The sequence below is a fragment of the Stegodyphus dumicola genome, chromosome 7 (genome assembly GCF_044657685.1).
Source record: "Stegodyphus dumicola isolate Sdum_Otavi_A_Nest chromosome 7, ASM4465768v1".
Taxonomy (NCBI): domain Eukaryota; kingdom Metazoa; phylum Arthropoda; class Arachnida; order Araneae; family Eresidae; genus Stegodyphus; species Stegodyphus dumicola.
The window spans coordinates 192,142,667-192,161,466 of record NC_140774.1 but is presented as its reverse complement, the minus strand read 5'-3'; the positions used below and the strand labels follow the sequence as shown (position 1 = coordinate 192,161,466).

General features: G+C 35.1%; 1 protein-coding gene across 2 annotated transcripts in view; it reads right to left on the bottom strand.

The window, feature by feature from the left end:
• The window catches only part of LOC146996599 (uncharacterized protein CG3556-like), a 133,515-nt gene that overhangs the window by 69,944 nt on the left and 44,771 nt on the right, over positions 1 to 18,800 (bottom strand). For both annotated transcript variants that reach the window (XR_015042297.1, XM_085821188.1), the window contains exons 5-7: positions 18,471 to 18,727; positions 9,862 to 10,046; positions 9,244 to 9,439 (exon numbers count right to left, since the gene is read on the bottom strand). Coding sequence is in view for 1 of the 2 variants with exons in the window: in XM_085821188.1 (XP_085677314.1) it covers positions 9,244 to 9,439; positions 9,862 to 10,046; positions 18,471 to 18,727 (638 nt within the window). In the remaining variant the exon portion in view is untranslated. The remainder of the gene's footprint in view (positions 1 to 9,243; positions 9,440 to 9,861; positions 10,047 to 18,470; positions 18,728 to 18,800) is intronic.

The following is an 18,800-nucleotide window of genomic DNA, read 5'->3' as shown; positions in this document are numbered from 1 at the left end:
TTGGTACTTAAAAATTTTTTTTTTATAAACACGATACAACACAAAAGCATAAAGCGGAGAGGAAAGATTTTACGATTAATAGGCTCATTGGCATGTGGCATACAGTGTTAGTGCAAATAATAATGTCAACGCGAGGAAATATTCAAGGCAGAATTAAATTCTGCGAGAGATGTGATTTTACAAGGGACAGAATGATATGCATAATGACCACTTCGCAGGTTGCAGAGAAGGATGATGTTTAGTAAAATAAGCAGCTGGCTGAGGGGACGTCCTTCGCTCACGGGGCGGTGTCTGAACTGGTGTTAGAGGGGCGTGTCTACGATTTTTAGGTGGTGGGTAGATGCGAATAACTCTGGTAGCTGTTGCAATGCTCAGTTATAACATAATCCACAGGTTTAATGTTTAGTCCGAATGAATCACATCTGTACGGACGTACCAGACTGCGTTCAGGGCCATACGTAGTGTTTTACTCTGAAAGGATTGAAGTTTTTTCACATGAGTTTTGGCAGCCATACCCCAGATAATACAAGCATATATAAATACGAGTATAACAGAGGTATAGATAATACAGCACGTAATTACTGCGTGCTAATCGCGGCTTAAAGAGGAACTTGGAAGGTATAAAGAAAGATTTTGTTTTTAATTGACAGATGACTCTTTCGAGCTAAAAAGGGGCAGCCTTCGCTTTATTCAACCAAGGCCAACTTGATTGATTCAACCTATTTGCTATTCATTCATTCATTCATTATGTGTTATGCCGAAATATCACATTATAATGCGACGTGTTATTCGCTATTTGAATATGTCTATGTCTATGTCATAACACAATTAAGAGGCAATCGGCCTAGTGCGGACTTTACCAATATATTATAAGTAGGGTGTCTTTAATGATGAGTTGAATCCAGTAAGATGAAACGTACTTTTTGCACCTAGTGCAGAGTCTCTAGAAGAGAAGTAAACGTGGCTCCACGATGTGAGGATCTGCAACTTCAGAATTTCTGCCGCTCGGCTATGCTTGTCTTGAGAGAAGCTGCGAATTAATCTTTATCTGCAAAGTTCAGAATCATCTCAATGGCTTGAAAAGCTAGGCAAAGTTTCTGCATATTTGATTTAGCTGATTTAATTCTCTGAACTATTGTGGTTATTGATTTCATGAGAAAAAGGGTTTTCTGATCTTTGAAAATGTTAATGATTTCTGCTAAATTTTCCTGCGGGTTTTTCTGCTTAACTTTGTCACTGTAAAAGTTTTTAGGCATTTCTTGATTAGTTTGGCCTGAAGCTTGAATAAATTCGGGGAAGTCATCTTTAGTGGGAATTTCTTGTGGTTTTTCTATCTTCTCTAAATGATTGAATCTTTTTCTGTATACCTTACAACCACGATAAGAAGAAACGTGATTTTCGTTACAGTAAATGCAAATTGGTTTTTCATCTGGTTTTAATTTACAGGTATTGATCTGTGATTTTGTCCGCACTTACAGCACCTGACCTTTTTAAAGCAGTTATTTTGGGAGTGCCCGAACTCCTGGCAATTGAAACATTGAATTGAGCGTTTTCTGGGCTGATATTTTTATTTTGTGATATTGAATCCGAACATATTGTTTAATTGATGAATTTTCTCTCCTGCAGAATTTCTTTTTAGTTCAAGGAAAAATATAGGTAAATGGATAATTTGGTCTTCTGCTTTCTTTGTGAATTGCTTTACTTTAATTATAGGGAAGCTTCTGCGTTCTAAGTCTGCGTGAATTGCTTGCTCTGTGTAGGATCTTGGGATATTCTTAAGTATAACTTTAATTGAATAGGCTGAGGAAATTTGGTACGTATGAAAACTAATTTGTGCTTTCTTGAATTTATCAACTGTAGCTTTATAATCGGCTTCGGGGGTAGTGTAAAGGAAAATCTGTCTGGCTTCGATTGTAACTTCAAATTCGTTTTACATATATCTCTGAGCATTTTGTCAATTTCAGGCCAATCAACATCGTTTTCTGGAATGATTAATGGGGAAATTTTCGTTTTATTTTCTGCTTTAGTCTGTGTTGTAGTCATTTGCGTTTCATCTGTAACTTCCATATCTTTGTTATTTTCGTTAAGAGTTTCAAATCTGTTATTTTGCGGAATAGCTGCTGGTGGGATAAACTTAGAATTTTTCGCGGTTTTCTTTGGAGTTTGCCAATCCTTCTGATTTATTGTTTTATCATCTGTTTTAGAATTTGGGAGCTTCGGGGTGTTCTGAATGCTTACTAAAATGAACTGATTTTGTTGAATTTCTTCTTGTAACTTTGAACGGATTTCTATCGCTGGTGGGGAGGTTAATATCTTCATAGACTCAATACAGTTTAATTTATCGGCGATTTCGTTTTCTAATTTGAGTGAGAGATCTTTTGGGTTAGTCGGAAGCTGAGTATTAAAATATTCTTGCGAGATAGCTTCTGTTAAATTAGGAAAAACTTTTCTGTGTTTGTTAACTACTGCTTCAAAATTTGAAGGGAAGGGTTTGAATTTCTTAGTATTATCGGCCATTTTCTTAGGACTTCCTGCGGTTTTCTTTTCTTTTCTCTGGGATTTACTTTTCTTAGTAGAAATTCGCTATTTAAATTAAATATGCACACATTAAAATAATATTAAATTAAAATTTGGTTGCCATTTATTTTATCAAAATTTAAGTTTAAAATTAAGTGTAATCTTTAATTTTAAAATTAAGTGTGAAATTTAGGCCTGTTAAAGAGAGATCAATTTCTTTATGACTGGTCTTAATTTCACTTAGCTTTTACTGTAAATTAGGATGCACATTTAATTTTGTTTTGTATTCAAACATAACATGGAAGAAAATCCTTATTCACACAAATAAATTGTGCAGAAACCCAATAAAAATTTGATAATTTATTTGAAATATTCTTACACTTTTTTTTTTTTGTTTTTGTTTCTGGTTCAGCCAAAAGTTAGCAAGCGTGTTATTTGTGAACTCTTCAGTTAGAGTTCGATCACAGGAAATTTCCATCAATTGTTCTTTTTCGTCAGGAGATTTTTGAATTTAATTGTTAAAAATACTTTGTTTCTTTGAGTACCACCTACTTTTCTCTTGAGTACCACCAGTGGTACGCGTACTACTGGTTGAAAATCGCTGATATATAGTAATAATAATAAATAGTATACAGTATTAAATAATATGTAGTAGTAAATAATATAGCAATAAATAATATGCAGTAGTAAATAGTATAGCAATAAATAGTATACAGTAGTAAATAGTATAGCAATAAATAGTATATAGTAATAAATAGAAGTTATATATAGTAGAGCAATATATATAGCAGTTGTATATAGTATAGTATAGCAAATAGTATTATAGTAATAAATAGTAGTCGTATATAGTATACTATAGCAATAAATAGTATATAGAATTAAATAGTAGTTGTATATAGTATAGTAATAAATAATATACGAGGTGTGACACAAAAACTAAGTGTGTAGCTCGAAAAAAGAGTGTAGTTGGCAACAACTGTTGTGATGACATCATGCCGCACAACTCCTCTATCCATGCGTCCAGTTTCGATTTAACCCATCACGCCAGTTGGGAGTACTGCGTCATTGAGTAAACACGTGCGACTGGATTCTGCCGGAGAAATGTGTAATGTAAAAACCGAACAGCGAATCAACATCAAGTTTCTTGCGAAACTTAAGGAATCAGCTACGGAGAAAACATTTCAAATGTTAACCGAGGCTTATGGAGATGAAACTTTGGCTAATCTTTGGAATATGGTAACAGGTAGTTTGGCGACATTTTGGTAAGGCGATAAAGGTTACTAGCTAGGACTTTAGCAGTGTACATGGATAAAGTCAAGAGTGTGCGCAATGCCATTTTTGTGCAAATCTGGGATGTTTATTAAGTGAAAATAGGTCGACGTGTAAATGGATGATACCGTGTATGTGCAATTCGTAAAAACGCAGCAAGCAGTGGGCGATTCTGCACTTTCTCCCAATTTCGCTCCTAATCTTCGTCATGATTAAGCACTTTTGTTCCATAAAATTTCTAGCATAAGTGTAATTCGGCTAGCAGATTGTTGGAAAGAAAAAGTTGAGTATAAAAAAAAAAAAAAAAAAAACAAAAAAAAAAAAACTAGCATATTGCTGTAGCAGGATAGGTCGCCAAATTTTCTCCAAAAATCGCCAAGTTACCATAATCCGACGATTAACCGAAACGGGAAACTTTGCCTCGTGCACGTGTGTTTGAATGGCATGGTTTTTAAGGTGGCTTGGCAAATGCGGTCAAGAGCAGGAGACTGACGTTAATTACGGAAGGGGAAAGTAAACGGCCGTGTCAGGGATCATAAGGGGAGATATATTTAAAAAAAGAAGTGTTTTTAGGTCTCATTCAGTATCAGTATATCAGAAATAAATGATGCACATGGTATCAGAATGGAGACAAATTACATAAGATACGAAAGTTATATTTATTTGTTTATTAACATTTCATTATTACATTGTTTTCGTTCAGGAATTTCCTTCCACCCCCTCTGAGCAATACATACAGGTACATGTAAGTCGGCTGAAAAGCACTGCTATAAACAAATAATCCAACCCAATTCCAGTTGAACAGCGCTTATTAATACTAATTGTTTGCGGAAAGCATCCTAGTTTTTGAAAAGCTTCGTATCATCTAACATAAAATTAATTAATTAATCATCTTAAGTATGATTTTGTGTTGAATATGGCAAAACATATGAGGGTTGGCTAGGCATGATTTCATGGAGAATTTTTTAAGGAAAATCGGCTCATATTTACATACTTTAAGGAAATCCACGAAAATGCTTACACAAAGTGGTACGTTGCAGTAGGGTTCCTTCAATCCATCTGTTAAATTTGCATCTAATTGTCAAGTGTTCAATTTTTTTGGCTAGTTTATACATTCAAAGGAAAATACAAGTTACTCACTGAACTTCTCACGTTAGTCTGAATAACCTTTAAACCCGATGAACAGTATATTTCTGTGACAAGGCGAGTTTTCTGACGGTACAATCTGTTTTACATTTAGCAAGCTTGTGCCGAATAAGTTTATTCACTATTTTACGTAATTTCTGCAATATTTTGTAATTCTTTTATTTTTTTCATTTAAATTTTATTTTTTTTAAGATAATTTCTTTTTATTCACAAATATTTATATTTTCTATTTTTCTAATAAGTGAAACATTTAATTAGATTCTGATATTTTGTTTTCATAAGATAAAGTAAGAAACCTTTCTAAAAATTTTCATTGCTCAATGTAGTTCAGTGACCGTATTTTAATGTGCTATTTTATTCGCGAGTCCATTCATCCGATTTGAAACTTGGAAATGAATTAACAAATCGATCTTTCCATTCAATTGGTCCTATCGACTTGAATACAGTGAGCCTGAGTAAACGGGAAGTATCTTTCGTAAATATAAAAACCATTATAAGCGCATTTCTAAATAATAATTTTAAAATATAATTTTGACAGCTGTTTGACGCTGCTTTCAAAAGATTTCTTAATTATAAATATAAATATATATATTGAAAATTACGAAGAGAATAACACGTACGTATCTGTTATTACGAGAATAAGTATTTCTAATATATGCAATAGGGCAATTTATTTACTGTATCGATTTATTACTTATTGTAACGAATTGGAATATCTGAATATGAATTAGCTGAATATTTAAGAAAAATATTATGACTGCGAGAATAGGGAAAAAAAAAAAAAAAACATTTTTTTGAATATTTACTTTCTTATAGAATGCAGATGAATTAATTTTTACTCAACGAAAATCAAAGTTTAGTAGCTAATTAATCTGTCCTGTATTAATGTGATCTGTATTAATGTGCGCTTTTTTTAAAAAAAATTTAAATGCTTCAAGAATAATTAGAAAAGGGCATAATTCTCTTCTTACCCTTAAATTCTTCAATAAAAAAACTGCATTTTCAGCTATAACCAAGTGAAATAATTTTCTAAATGTAATTCAAAGCATGAAAAATAAGGTACATAAACAGCTTGGAAATGGAACTAGCATTGAGATTCTCTTTAAGAAATATCGTGAAGCTTAACAAAAAGTCTACGAAGTGAAGTAATTCCGTAGAATATTTTCTAACTCTTTATGATTAAATTGCACTCAATTATACTTTATAAACGACATGTAAATACTATTTAATGTATATGTGTGGATGTGTGTGTGTGTGGGGGGCTCACTAGCGGCTGAGCTGTAAAGTCGTTGAACTCTGGCAGGTCGATCTGGGGTTCGAATCCGGATCAACGGGGATGGCTGTATTGGCGTTTTCGAGGTTTTCCCCACGTGTAACGTGCATAAGAGACAGTTTTGCTTAGAAAGTTCTCCACGAGGCACCTTTACCCTTAGGCAAATAACCGTCGAATGCTTTGCTATAATCAAACAAACCAGACCAAACAATAGATATATAAATAAGTAGCTTAAAAAACTGCTATATTTTATGTATACTTATCAAGTAGTATTTCAATATATATATAATGATTAAAAGAAAGGAAAAGTCGGATCCTAACTGATTGTATATAATGTAATCCCTATGAAGGCCCTAACAATTCTTTCTCACTTAAAGTCGTAACCTAAAAAGAGAACAAATTAAACTTCAGATACGTATACAATACTGTATCTAATACAAAAAATACAAATATAAAAATAAATTATATATGTACGAAACCTAACTAACTATTTATATTGATATTACGTAAATATACGTATGATAATGAACATTGTATAATAAAGATATTTTATACATTGTTCTATATTTGGTTCCATTTATATATACCTATACATAGATATATATAATTTAAGGATTCCATTTAAGGATTATAGTAGTAGTTAATACTACTACATATAAAACACAAAAGTGCATCAATAATGTATTTTTCAGTATTATTTAACTTCATTCTTAAGAATTTTCTGCAGTCTAGTTTGCGTTATTTTATTCATAAGTCTCAAATAAAAACAATTATTGCTTATGTCATTAGAAAATTAAATAGGTCGACGTGTACATGGATGATACCGTGTATGTGTTACCAAAAAGCAACGACCATAATGTAATTGAGAAACAGTCCTTAGCCGTGAAAAGGTTGAAAGCCATTCGGTTATGACTATTATCTCACATACTCAGCTACTTCGCATACATGGAACATAGCATTCGAAATGAAAAATTCAGTATTTACTACAAATTCATTCGTGTAACAAATATCTGTCTTTCTACACCTATGGCTTTAAAAAAAGATGTTATTTATCTTACAGTTTATCGTTAAGTAATACATTTTCATTGTACAAAATTGCATTCATTCGAAGAATTCAATTTGTATTTTCCTCTGTATAAAACTGAATGTAGAGAAGTTAGATATTTAAACGACCCCCACATTTTGTCAAGAGCAGTAGCAAGATTATCCCCTACTTTTTAGGCCCCCCGTGAAAAAAGGGGTTCTAAATTTACGACCTGACCGCATATGAAGGTATTTCGGTTTTTAGGGGGAAGGGACAGTGTGGAAGATGATGAATGTGCTGGGGACCCACGTTCATCATGATTAAGTGGGTTCCCGTTGGTCAAATTGTTAATCAACACTACTACATTGAAGTACTAAAAAGACGTCGGGAAAAAATTAAGAAAAAAAGGCCACAGTTTTGGAGTGATGGATGGCTGTTGCACCAGAACAATGCACCCGCTCACACGGTCCTATCTGTCAAGCAGTTTCTAACCAGCAAAAACATTACTGTAATGGGACATCCTCCTTATTCACCTGATTTGGCTCCATGCGACTTTTTTTTAATTACTAAAGTTAAATCTTGCTTAAAGAGAACGCATTTTACCTCAGTTGAAGAGGTTTAGGCAAAAACGGAGAATCTCCTGAAGGGGGCTTCCAAAAACCTCGTTCCAGAACTGTTACCAACAATGGCACCACCGAATGCAGAAGTGGGTGAATGCTTTGAAGGCGATAATGCCTCGGAGAACTGATTTCTGTAAGTACAGTGAGATAATGGATCGAAGAATTAATGAAATGAGTTAATGAAAGTTCAGTAGAAAAGGAAAGTGCTGGCGCTTCTTGAATAATTAAAATCTTATTTATTATTATTACTAGAAGCTATGCCGCCAGCGTTCGTCTGGCTTTTTGCATCACACATCATATAGTAATAAATAGTAGTTGTGTATAATATAGTATTAATAAATAGTAGTTGTATATAGTATAGTAAATGTGTATGAATTCAGAGATGATTTAATATTGTTACGTTTTTCTTTCATCTGACACCAGTTGTTACGTTATTTTCTCCTTCACGTTCGTACGGGGTTCGTGTGGATTTGGAGTGAAAAACTACGACCCTTCATGAAACACACTTTATTTAGGCAATATTAATCAGGACAGCTCCAATAACACTTTTCACAGTCGTCGAAAATCTACTCTAAACACGCTGACACGATCAGCGACACAGCCTTCAGGTTATCAGGCTATCACGGTGGAGACAGCTTCACCGCAAAGCACCAGAGTACAGCTTCCGACTCTGTTTGGTCGTTCTCGGAACTACACGTACTCTCGAGACTCTCCATGTGATGCACTTGACGATGCACAAGAGTATAGCTCTCGACTCAGCACAGTCTAAGACAAAACTCGACGATGCACAAGAGTATAGCTCTCGACTCAGCACAGTCTAAGACAAAACTCGACGATGCACTAAAAGACTCTCTCGATGGACTCGACGACCAACTCGGAGTTAGACTTCCAGACACTCGCTCAATAACTATCAGCTCGCTAGACAAGGCACACACACTAACTGACTGCGGACCAGCAGGGTTTATATAGCTTTCGGCTTGTATTCGGGAACATTCTGGCTAAACCGGTAAGAATTCGTTCGAGAAGGTTCTCCAACCGTCCATGGTATATGGCCAATTTTGTCGCCAAATGGGCGATTGCTCGCCAAATATGACAACCCTGCCTTCCTTTGCCATTTTATGGCAACCCTAAAACTGCTTTGTGGGGAAGCTATCTTACCGCGAATGCTCGTACATTTCGTAACAATATTTACATCATAATTCTTTGTGGAAGATAAAAAACACCAAAACTTTAGATTAGTATCACCTGTCACAACTGAAATTCCTGTAATAAAAATGTCCCGCAACTTATTTACAGATTTAGCTCTCGATTCGTTATACATAGAAACACAGTAAAAATATCATATACAAATCAGGATTTTTTTCATTTACAATTAATGTAATAAGAGTAACTACCTTCTCCCCGGGCTTTGTTCTTCTTAGTGCAGTTGACTTTAGCAATATCGGCAAGACTTTTGTTATTCAGGATTGGCAGTATCAAATGAATTGCTAGAAAATCTTCAGAAGCCGAATTCAGTTGATTCATAAGGTACTTAACCGATTTTTCAAGATTCCAGTCTTTGCTGTTCTCCTGCCCACTAGACAGCAGTGCCTATAAAATATAAATAATTCATACGAAATATAAATATTTCAGAATGCTGCGTAAAGAACATTATCCCAGATTAAGCAATAAATTACGATAACTAAGTTTGAACTGGTAAAATTATTTACCTGTTCAAATCTCACACACTTACCAATTTTCCTCTCACACACTTTAGCAATTTAGTTTCTATTCTGTGGGCTTGGCTATCTACTTTACCGTCTGGGACGGTAAATACTTCTTTGTGCCAAGTAATCCAATGTAACCAAGTATACTTCCTTGTAACCAAGTAAAGGAAGTATTTTTACTTTCTTTACTTCGTACAAGGAAGTAAAAATAAGTCTAATTTTTCATATGCCTAGCTACTACATATGCATTTTAAGTTCTATAACTTTCTTACAAATATTTAATTATGCAATTTTAAATAATACCACCTGAATCACTAAGGCTGTGGTGTAAACATTTCCGAAACTTCCATCTTGTTGCTGAAAACTTTTCAAAGAGTTTACTGCTTCTGTGTACTTATCCAATGTTGTAGAGCCGTTAAGAAAATGCATGCTGGTTTCTTCTGTTCTGGATTTTAGGCATGATAATGCCATCAGAGCAAAAGCTTTCATATCTGAAATTTAAAAAAATCTGATGTGTACACCACATGACTTCCTTGTACGGAATTTTAAATTATACGCATTTTTTCTTGCATTTCTTTAAACTTATTGGATTGAATTAAATCTATTTCGCCGACAGCGCATAAACCACAATAGAATAAATGCATTCTTTAAAATTCACTCTAGTCTTTGTTTACCATAGCAACACTCCGGCGCTAGATTCACTTAACAGTATTAGTAATTATATAACAGTTAACTTATATAATAATTATATAACGGAAACTAAGTTAACTGTTATATAATCCAATAATTATATAACAGTTAACTTATATATTTCGTTCATATTACAACTCATAATGCACAAAATTTATATCATTTAAAGAATAGAATTATCTAATCGTTGCCACATGTTCTATTCAAATACTATAATAAAGCTAGAATGATGTATAAAAGAAATTAAGCAAACAAAACAAAAAAAGAAACAGTTTTTCACAGACGATTGAGTATTTCTCATTTAATTAATTCAGTTCTCACTTCGCGAGAAGGCAAAAATACATAAAAACTCAAAATATGTATATTAAAAATTACGAAGTAAATCTTAAACACTTATTTCCTCGAAAAAATTCCAGAAAGGATTAAGCGTGATTTAATTGGCAATAATAAATGAATGCGTTATCTATGTTGTTGCGAAGCTAAGTTTCTCTAGATTGGCAACAAATCGACTAGTCTCCTGTTTCAAATATAAACATCCATGGCCGCCGTAAAAAAAGGCTTAGCGGCACTTAGACAACTTTAAAATTGTTGATAATTCTAAAAATATTGCATACAAATTTACTAAAGGCATAAAAACCTTAACCGGAGGATAAAAACAACATAATACAATCATTTTTAAAGCAAAAAATGTACAATTTACAAACATATAAGAGTAAAGAAACTGAGATCACTGAGCCGGGTAACAGAGTGGCTATATATATATAAATATATTTATATACGTTTGGTGCGGTCGATTGCAACCAAAATACGAGGTGCACATCTACATGTTATTAGGTCCACATCTACATATTATTATGAACGTTGAAATTTTGTATATGTTATAGCAGTCCTATATACAGGGGTTGGACAAAAATATGGAAACACCTTTAAAAAAACATGTTTCTTTGCTTAATATGGTGTAGGAAACCCATTGGCATCCAAAACAGCTTGCACTCTTCTCGGAATGGATAAATACAGTTCCTGTATGTTTGCCAAGGGAATATTTTACCATTCTTCCTGCAAAACGGCGGCAAGTTTAGATAACGATGTTGGCAGTGGATAACGAGAACGCACTTTCCGTTCCAATGTAGACCACAAAGGTTCGATAATATTCAGGTCTGGTGACTGTGGTGACCAGGGGAGATGAGACAACTCATCCTCGTGCTCAGAAAACCAGTCATGGACAATGTGAGCTGTGTGAACAGGGGCTTTGTCGTCTTGGAAGACACCATCACCATCGGGGAACAAAGTTTGTACCATGGGATGAACTTGATCGGCCAAAATGTTCACATAAGTCTTGGCAGTCATGTGCTCTGACACAGTTATCATGGGGCTAGCAGAGAACCACGATATGGCTGCCCAAACCATAACAGAACCCCCGTCATGTTTCACTCTTGGCAACAAGCAGTCTGTATTATAGGCTTGAGATGGCGTTCTCCAGACGTAAACTCAGCCAGAAGTGGGAAACAATGTGAAAGAAGACTCGGCAGACCATATTACTCGCTTCCACTGCTCTACAGTCCAGGCTTTATTACTTAAACACGACCTTTTCCTGTTACGGGCTTTAGCATCACTGATGAGTGGCTTCTCAATCGCAGCACGGCCAGCAATTCCCTGTTTATGAAGCTCCTTCTAATTGTTTTGGTACTCACAGGGTTCGGTAACACAACATTCATTTCAGCAGTAACTTTTGCAGCTGTGGTCTTCTTATTTTTCGTCACAATTGCCCTTAATGATTGTCTGTCACGATCACTCAGGACACACTTTCGTCCGCGCTGTGATTTAACAGATGATATTTTTCCGCTTTTCAAATATGCGGAATAAATCTTCGATACAGTACCTCTTGAAACACTAAACACCTCGGCTACCTTGCTTACGGAAGCACCTACCATACGTGCTCCAACAATTTGCCCACGTTCGAAGTCTGTTAACTCTGACATAATGCAATGACAACCTCACATAACAGTACTCCGACAACAACTGAACTGTTTAGCACATTTACGAAGTTGTATAGGTGGCGTCAGTAGTCAAAAATGCTAGCGCCACCTACATATTTCATTAAAATCAATCTTTCTTTTCAAACATGCATTTCACAAGGTGTTTCCATATTTTTGTCCATCCACTGTACAAAATTTCAACGTTCTGAGGCTACTCGTTTTTGAGTTATGCGAGATACGTACATACGTTCGTACAGACGCCACGAAAAATTCTCTTCAGAATTCATTTTAAAGCAGTTTTATAATTTCTTTCAAGGAAAAGAGTATTTTATTCTATCCTTACGTACTGATATGACGCAAAAACATCGTTAAATTGCATTCGATAGCGGTCAAAATGGATATTTTCGTTGAAATATGCTGCCTGAAACTTTTCGCGATTACAATGCTTCCTTTTTACTTCGTACAAGGAAGTAAAAAATGTATCTGTACTACAAATGAAAATTGTATATTAACATGTAAAATCTACAGATTGGTATTAAAAGATTCTTAATTTTTCCATAAAATTTGTTGTTTGGAACAAATGAGGAAATATCACCCGTTTATTTCTAATACAAATTTTTGCCAAATCTAAACACGCTGTAGAAACATTTTAGAAATCGCTTCGGAATATCTGAATTTATGTGTTATTGTGTTTCACTAAATGAATTACGTGTGCTGGGAAGATTGAAATTTTCCTTACTTCATCTTGCGAGAAATAGTTATGTCCGAAAGTTCAGTAGAAAAGGAAAGTGAATTTTTGAATAATTAAAATCTTATTTATTATTATTATTACTAGCAGCTACGCCGCCAGCGTTCGTCTGGCTTTTAAATGTACCGGAAAAATGCCTGAAGGGAAACACCAAACGTTAAATTTAAAAACTGCGTAGAATTTTACTCCGCAGAACTTAAAAAATAAAAAACAATGAAATAAGCAATATCCCTTAATAGAAACATTAATTGTAATAAATATATTATCCATCTTCCCGTTGCCTTAAACAAACGTCCGATATCCGAGAGAAGCATTAAATTTAAAAACTGCACAGAATTATCGCCTTCATTTTTCCAAGTGGCAACAGTGCTGATTTTCGACAGTCAGCAGTCCAGTATACAATTGAATGAAAAACTGTTTCCAAAACCACATTTCTAAAAGAATGAAGCTATTCAAAATGATGCGATAAAATCGAAAAGATAAAATTAAAAAAAATCTGATTCGAATTTTGAAAAAATCGCTTCAAGGTGCACTGGCTCTTGTCTAGATGCACCTATATATTAAATTTCGTAGCCCTGGGTCTATTAGCTTACGCGCAACATGAACGAAAAACACACAGATTTTTCTTTTATTATATGTAAAGATTATTTTTTTTTATTACGTAAGTACAAAACTTCCCAAGCAGTGATATTACATGTAAATTAGTAGTAGTGATATTATATGTAAGATTAATGTTTGCAAAGTTTACTTTTCTCTCGTTTTTAACGAGTTATCAAACATGTTATGGTTGTTGATTTCTAACATAATTTCAGCTGCACTGCAGGGTTTTACCTTATTTCAAGTAACCAAGTTATAAGGTATTTCTCCTGCTTTCTCAGCAGGCCTTCGTTGTGTAGTGGTCAGCACGCTCGGTCCGTATTCGAGAGGTCCGTCGTTCGAGTCCTGGCTAGGACATTGCTCATTTTTCATCTCTCCTGCTTCGAAATAACCTAATGACTCTACAAAGTATTCAAAATTTTGTTATCTTTCCTGAACTTCTCAACTTCCCATGGCATTTCCTCGCCAGGATGCTAAGCAAAGTGAAGTGAGTATTTAAAGGGGTGAATATTAGTTTATTCAGAGCGTGTTTTCGATAGCCAGTGCACGTTTCGATTCTGACCTTACTGTTGCACGGATTTGCTGGTATGCTTTTTGGACATTTAAACAATTATCGCGCCGGGTGGGTTGTCGAATCAACCTAGTTAGCCGTAACTTTAAGTCCTACTCCAGTACTACTCTTTAGACTTCAGTTTATTAAGTAACGATTCTTAAGTTTCCCCGCAAGTTGTTGGTGTTATTATAAACATGAAGTACGTGCTCTTCTGTTCATAGTTAAGAATAATAAAGAGTTATTTTTACCCTTCTTCTGTGTTGGTTTCCTTTACGCCTGGAGAGAAGACGCCAGGTTTCTTAGTAGGATCTTGTAGATTTTATGTGGCCAAAGAGAGTAAGATCCTATAACGCAATGTGACGAAAAGTGTTTATAAAGTACAGTAAATGCATCGTCATGTTTAATAATGCTCGAAACGTCTTATAATTTACTAGTTTTTCCATTTTTTGTATCTTTGTGTGTTAAGCTGTTAGAATAAGTACCATTCGCGTGGCCAGTTCTGAGATGAATTGCCATGCGTAGCATAATATTCTTATTTACCTCGCGAATAAAAATTATTCCCGAGCTAGGCAACGGGCTTCTAAGTAATTAAAATTTTTATTTTAGTTTTTCAAAAAGTACTTTTAATTAATTTAATTTGGATAAATATAATTCAAGTCCTCCCCAGAATATCTCAGAGAAATCGGCTGAAATATCTGAAAGAACAGAAGGTATACTTGAATAATGAAGACCCGGTTGCCTTGCTGAAAAAGTAAGCAACAGCAACAGGGAGTGAACACTAATTATAGTCTTTTCGTTTGAATTGAAGACTGAAGAAGAATTCATTGTTAGATCTCCTACATTCTTGGATTAAGGTATTAATATACGAAAGAAAAGTTTTGTAGCCTTAGCGCTTTGGCCTATTTCGTTTCGTTTATCTCTATTTGAGGGTGTTTCTGTACGCTCAACACGATATATTGTTATGTTATTTCAGGGCTTAGCGATAGCCGAATGGTTAAGATCGCTGAATACTGGGAGTTTGACCTGGTTTGGGTTCAAACCCAAGCAGCGGGCCGGCTGCAGGGTTGGTTTTCGCTGTATTCCACATGTGTAACGTAAATGCGAGACAATTTCTTTAAGAAAGTCTGTAGGTTTTTTTGTTGAAGCAGGAGACGTGAAAAATGTGCAATGCCCTTGCCGGAAATCGAACCCTACACCTCTCGAATATTCTTCAAATTACACCACCCCCCACCAGCGGCCGAGCAGTAATGTTGCTGAACATCGGTAGTCCGCTCCGAGGTTCGAACCCCGCGAATGAGCTGATTGCATGGGCGTTTTCGTGGATTTTCCTCATGTGTAACGAGGCAGCTTGTCCAAAGTACTCCATCAAGGCATCCCTCCCCTTAGGTATATAGCCCCAGAGGCTTTGCTGTAATCACATAAAAACGAAAAACTAAACCAATTACACAGCGAAGGTGTGCTGAAAGGAGAGAGAAAATATCATTTAAGGATGTTCTCCAGGATGGCACACTCTTTTTTTTTGGGGGGGGGGGGGCTGATAGCTCTCGTGGCTTTATTCAAATAACCTAACCTATTTTGCTTTTTTTTTAATAAATGATGAGTCATTTTCCAGTTTAATTTACGATATTGTCGTTTATTGCTACAATTTTCATTTTTTAGCCCAAAGGGCTATTAATTTGGTTTTGGCATTTTGCGTTGGTTCACTATAAATGTCGGTTCATTTTTCAAATTGTTGCCACCAAATATTATCGCCTTGTGTTATATTTAAAGAAATTAAGTAATGAAGAATCTGCATATGTATGTAGGTTGCTCGCATTATTATAAAACAATGGTACCTACAGCCATCCAATTTTCAACAACGTACGTCTCTACCCGAATACGCGCATGCGCAAGCCCGAATATGAAATTTGTTTTATTATCGATTTCATATTTTGTAACACTTTAACGAATTTTTGATTAATCCTTTCCGGCACACTACCTTTTTAAAGTTGGAGTTTTGATAAAAAAAAGGTAGGCAGTCTAATTAGGCCTAGAGGAGTACACAAGTAAAATTTTGTGAACACAGCACTTATCGTTTTAATTCTGTGGGCACACTGATAGAATAGAGCTTCGAAAAGAGTGCTGAAACGAGCATTGTTGTCAATGAACTGACCGATGAGATGCGGAGAAACAAAGAATACACACTCTGTTCTAGACTATCGGTGAGCCCCATCTGGGCACACCTAGGGTTCGCTGTTTGATTTTAGGCAAGATTTCAAGGTAAAAATATAAAACTAATATAGAATAAAGAGATTAGCATACAGCCAAAAAATAACATAGAAATTTCTTTTCAAACAATTCCTTTTATACCCTAAAATAAAATCTGGAAGATTTCTTTGAAAAATGAGGGTCTTAAAAACTATAAACATGGCTAAAATGTATGGACGGTTTGTGTTGAGCTGCCATCTACTATAAATAAAGAAGGTTCAGAGTAACCTATAGTAATTTATAAATCCATTCAATTTTTCTGTGCGTACACAAGGAAATTTTTAGGTGTGTCCAGACCGGACACACTGTGCCGCAAAGGGTTAACGAACTGGACAACTCCAAAGCGAGCAGTGGCGATACTGTACGGAAACAAAAACATTTTTATTTCCAGCGCGCGAAACTGTGTATAGGAAATTCTAAAGATATGATCATGTAATATTGCTGCTGAATTAAATTTTATGGTTTAAGTGCGAAGAACATGATATTTAATAAATAAAGGTAAAACACAAAACGTTAAAAAAAGCCCGCTTTGGCCGTATTGTAAAATCTGAAAGCTTTCAAAATTTTTTACCTTTATTTTTTTATTAATGAATATTTCTTAATTTTAATCTCAATTCTGACTTGAGTGCGAATCGTCGTAAACTGGATAGCGTCTAATGGATGTTGACTACGTGTATTTATTTGAATTTGCGATATCTTCATTTTCAATCCCGATGAGCAAGAAGAGGTACAGTGAATTTACTCGCATAATAGATAATATCTCTCTAAGAATGAAATCAAATACTTGAACAAATTTCCTACAGTTGTATATAGTTGTAGATAGATCAAACTGTTTCTGTATTTAATCTAAATTAAATTACTTTGCAGTTTTTTTTTCCTCATGCCTCAAGTTTCAAGTTCAACAATTTATTTATGATATATTCTTTTAGTAAAGTCCTGCAGTCTTTAGATGATATCCATGAATTAAAATTTAATTTTCTTAAATTTTATGTAGTCTTAACAATTTCAGAGTGATCTAATTACACGGTTTTCTGAATATTCACTTTAGAAACCTTTTTTGTGTACTTCTACGAGGAAAAATTATTTCGAAAAAAAAAAAAAAATTATTTGATATAATTACATTGGCTAGTAAAATACAATTAATTTCACACGATCGTCTCTTTCTTTATGCTTTCTTCCTTATGCTTTTTTATCAGTAATAGATAAAACTATCAACTCTTATCGTTCCATTATAAATAATACGGCGAAAGCATGTAAACCGAGTGTTTTCTCTTTGTTAATAAATTTGAAAATTATTTTCCAATAACAAATAGAATTTATCAGTACTTTAATAATGCCAGATATTACGATAAGACGGAAGGAAGAAATATCTTTTAAGCCTAAGAACTGCAGTTTAAAAAGTAGAAGTCAAATAAGGTAGTAGGTAAAAAAGTAGGGGTCTTAGCAAAAACACATACATTCGTAATGAATGAATGCTTTATACTTACCAACAACAAAAACAACAAGATTTTGGCTTCCCTGCCTCTTGAACTAAGTCAAACTACAGGTCTACTCCCCCTTTGGGCACTTCGTGGAGGTTCAACCTCCACTATTACCCTTCCAGGGGAGTAGCGCACCACCTGAAAAACTCACCAGGCAGCACCGGTCGTCAAAGTGCTCCTACCCAGTCGCATGGGCGAGCCCGTCGCAGTAGGCCGTTACCCAGCAAACCGGGGGAACTAGCCCTCCGGCTACGGTTCCACACCGCTCAGGACATGCCAGTCCCCGAGGCCGGCCAATAAATGATCTTTCCCAGGGGCTTCAGAACCACCAAGTTCATAAATTTTATCCCCCGTGGCCGAGACTGCCTAGGTACAGATCCTAGCCAGTAGCTTCGCAGAGTTCTCTACGTCGACCCCCGGGGGGGAATATACTTACCAAGAATAACAAATAGAATTTATCAGTACTTTAATGCCAGATATTATAATAAGACGGAAGGAAGAAATATATGTTAAGTCTACGAACTGCAGTTTAAAAAGTAGAGGTCAAATAAGGTAGTAGGTAGAAAAGTAGGGGTCTTGGCAAAAACGCATACATTCGTAATGAATGAAAGCTTTATACTTACCAAGAATAAAAGGATACTCGGAATCATTATTAAGTATTTTCAACAATATTTCGGGTGTCGCTTCACTTATAGTTTCGTGAGCATTGCAGAGAGCCAAGTATGCTGATGGGTGTACTGTGACAGGAGCTGCTTTTACTTGTTCTTTCAGCATCTTGACTAAATCATAACCGTAAAAATAATGAGGACTGAGACACGTGACCAAAAGAGAGTTCACGAACATACTGAGGTCGACAGGGCGGATCGTATCTGTGTTTTTCCTGGAAAGTAAAATCCGGTATTTTAATTCTCTTTACCTTACACCTTTTACATGTCTCGAAAGCGTGACTTAGG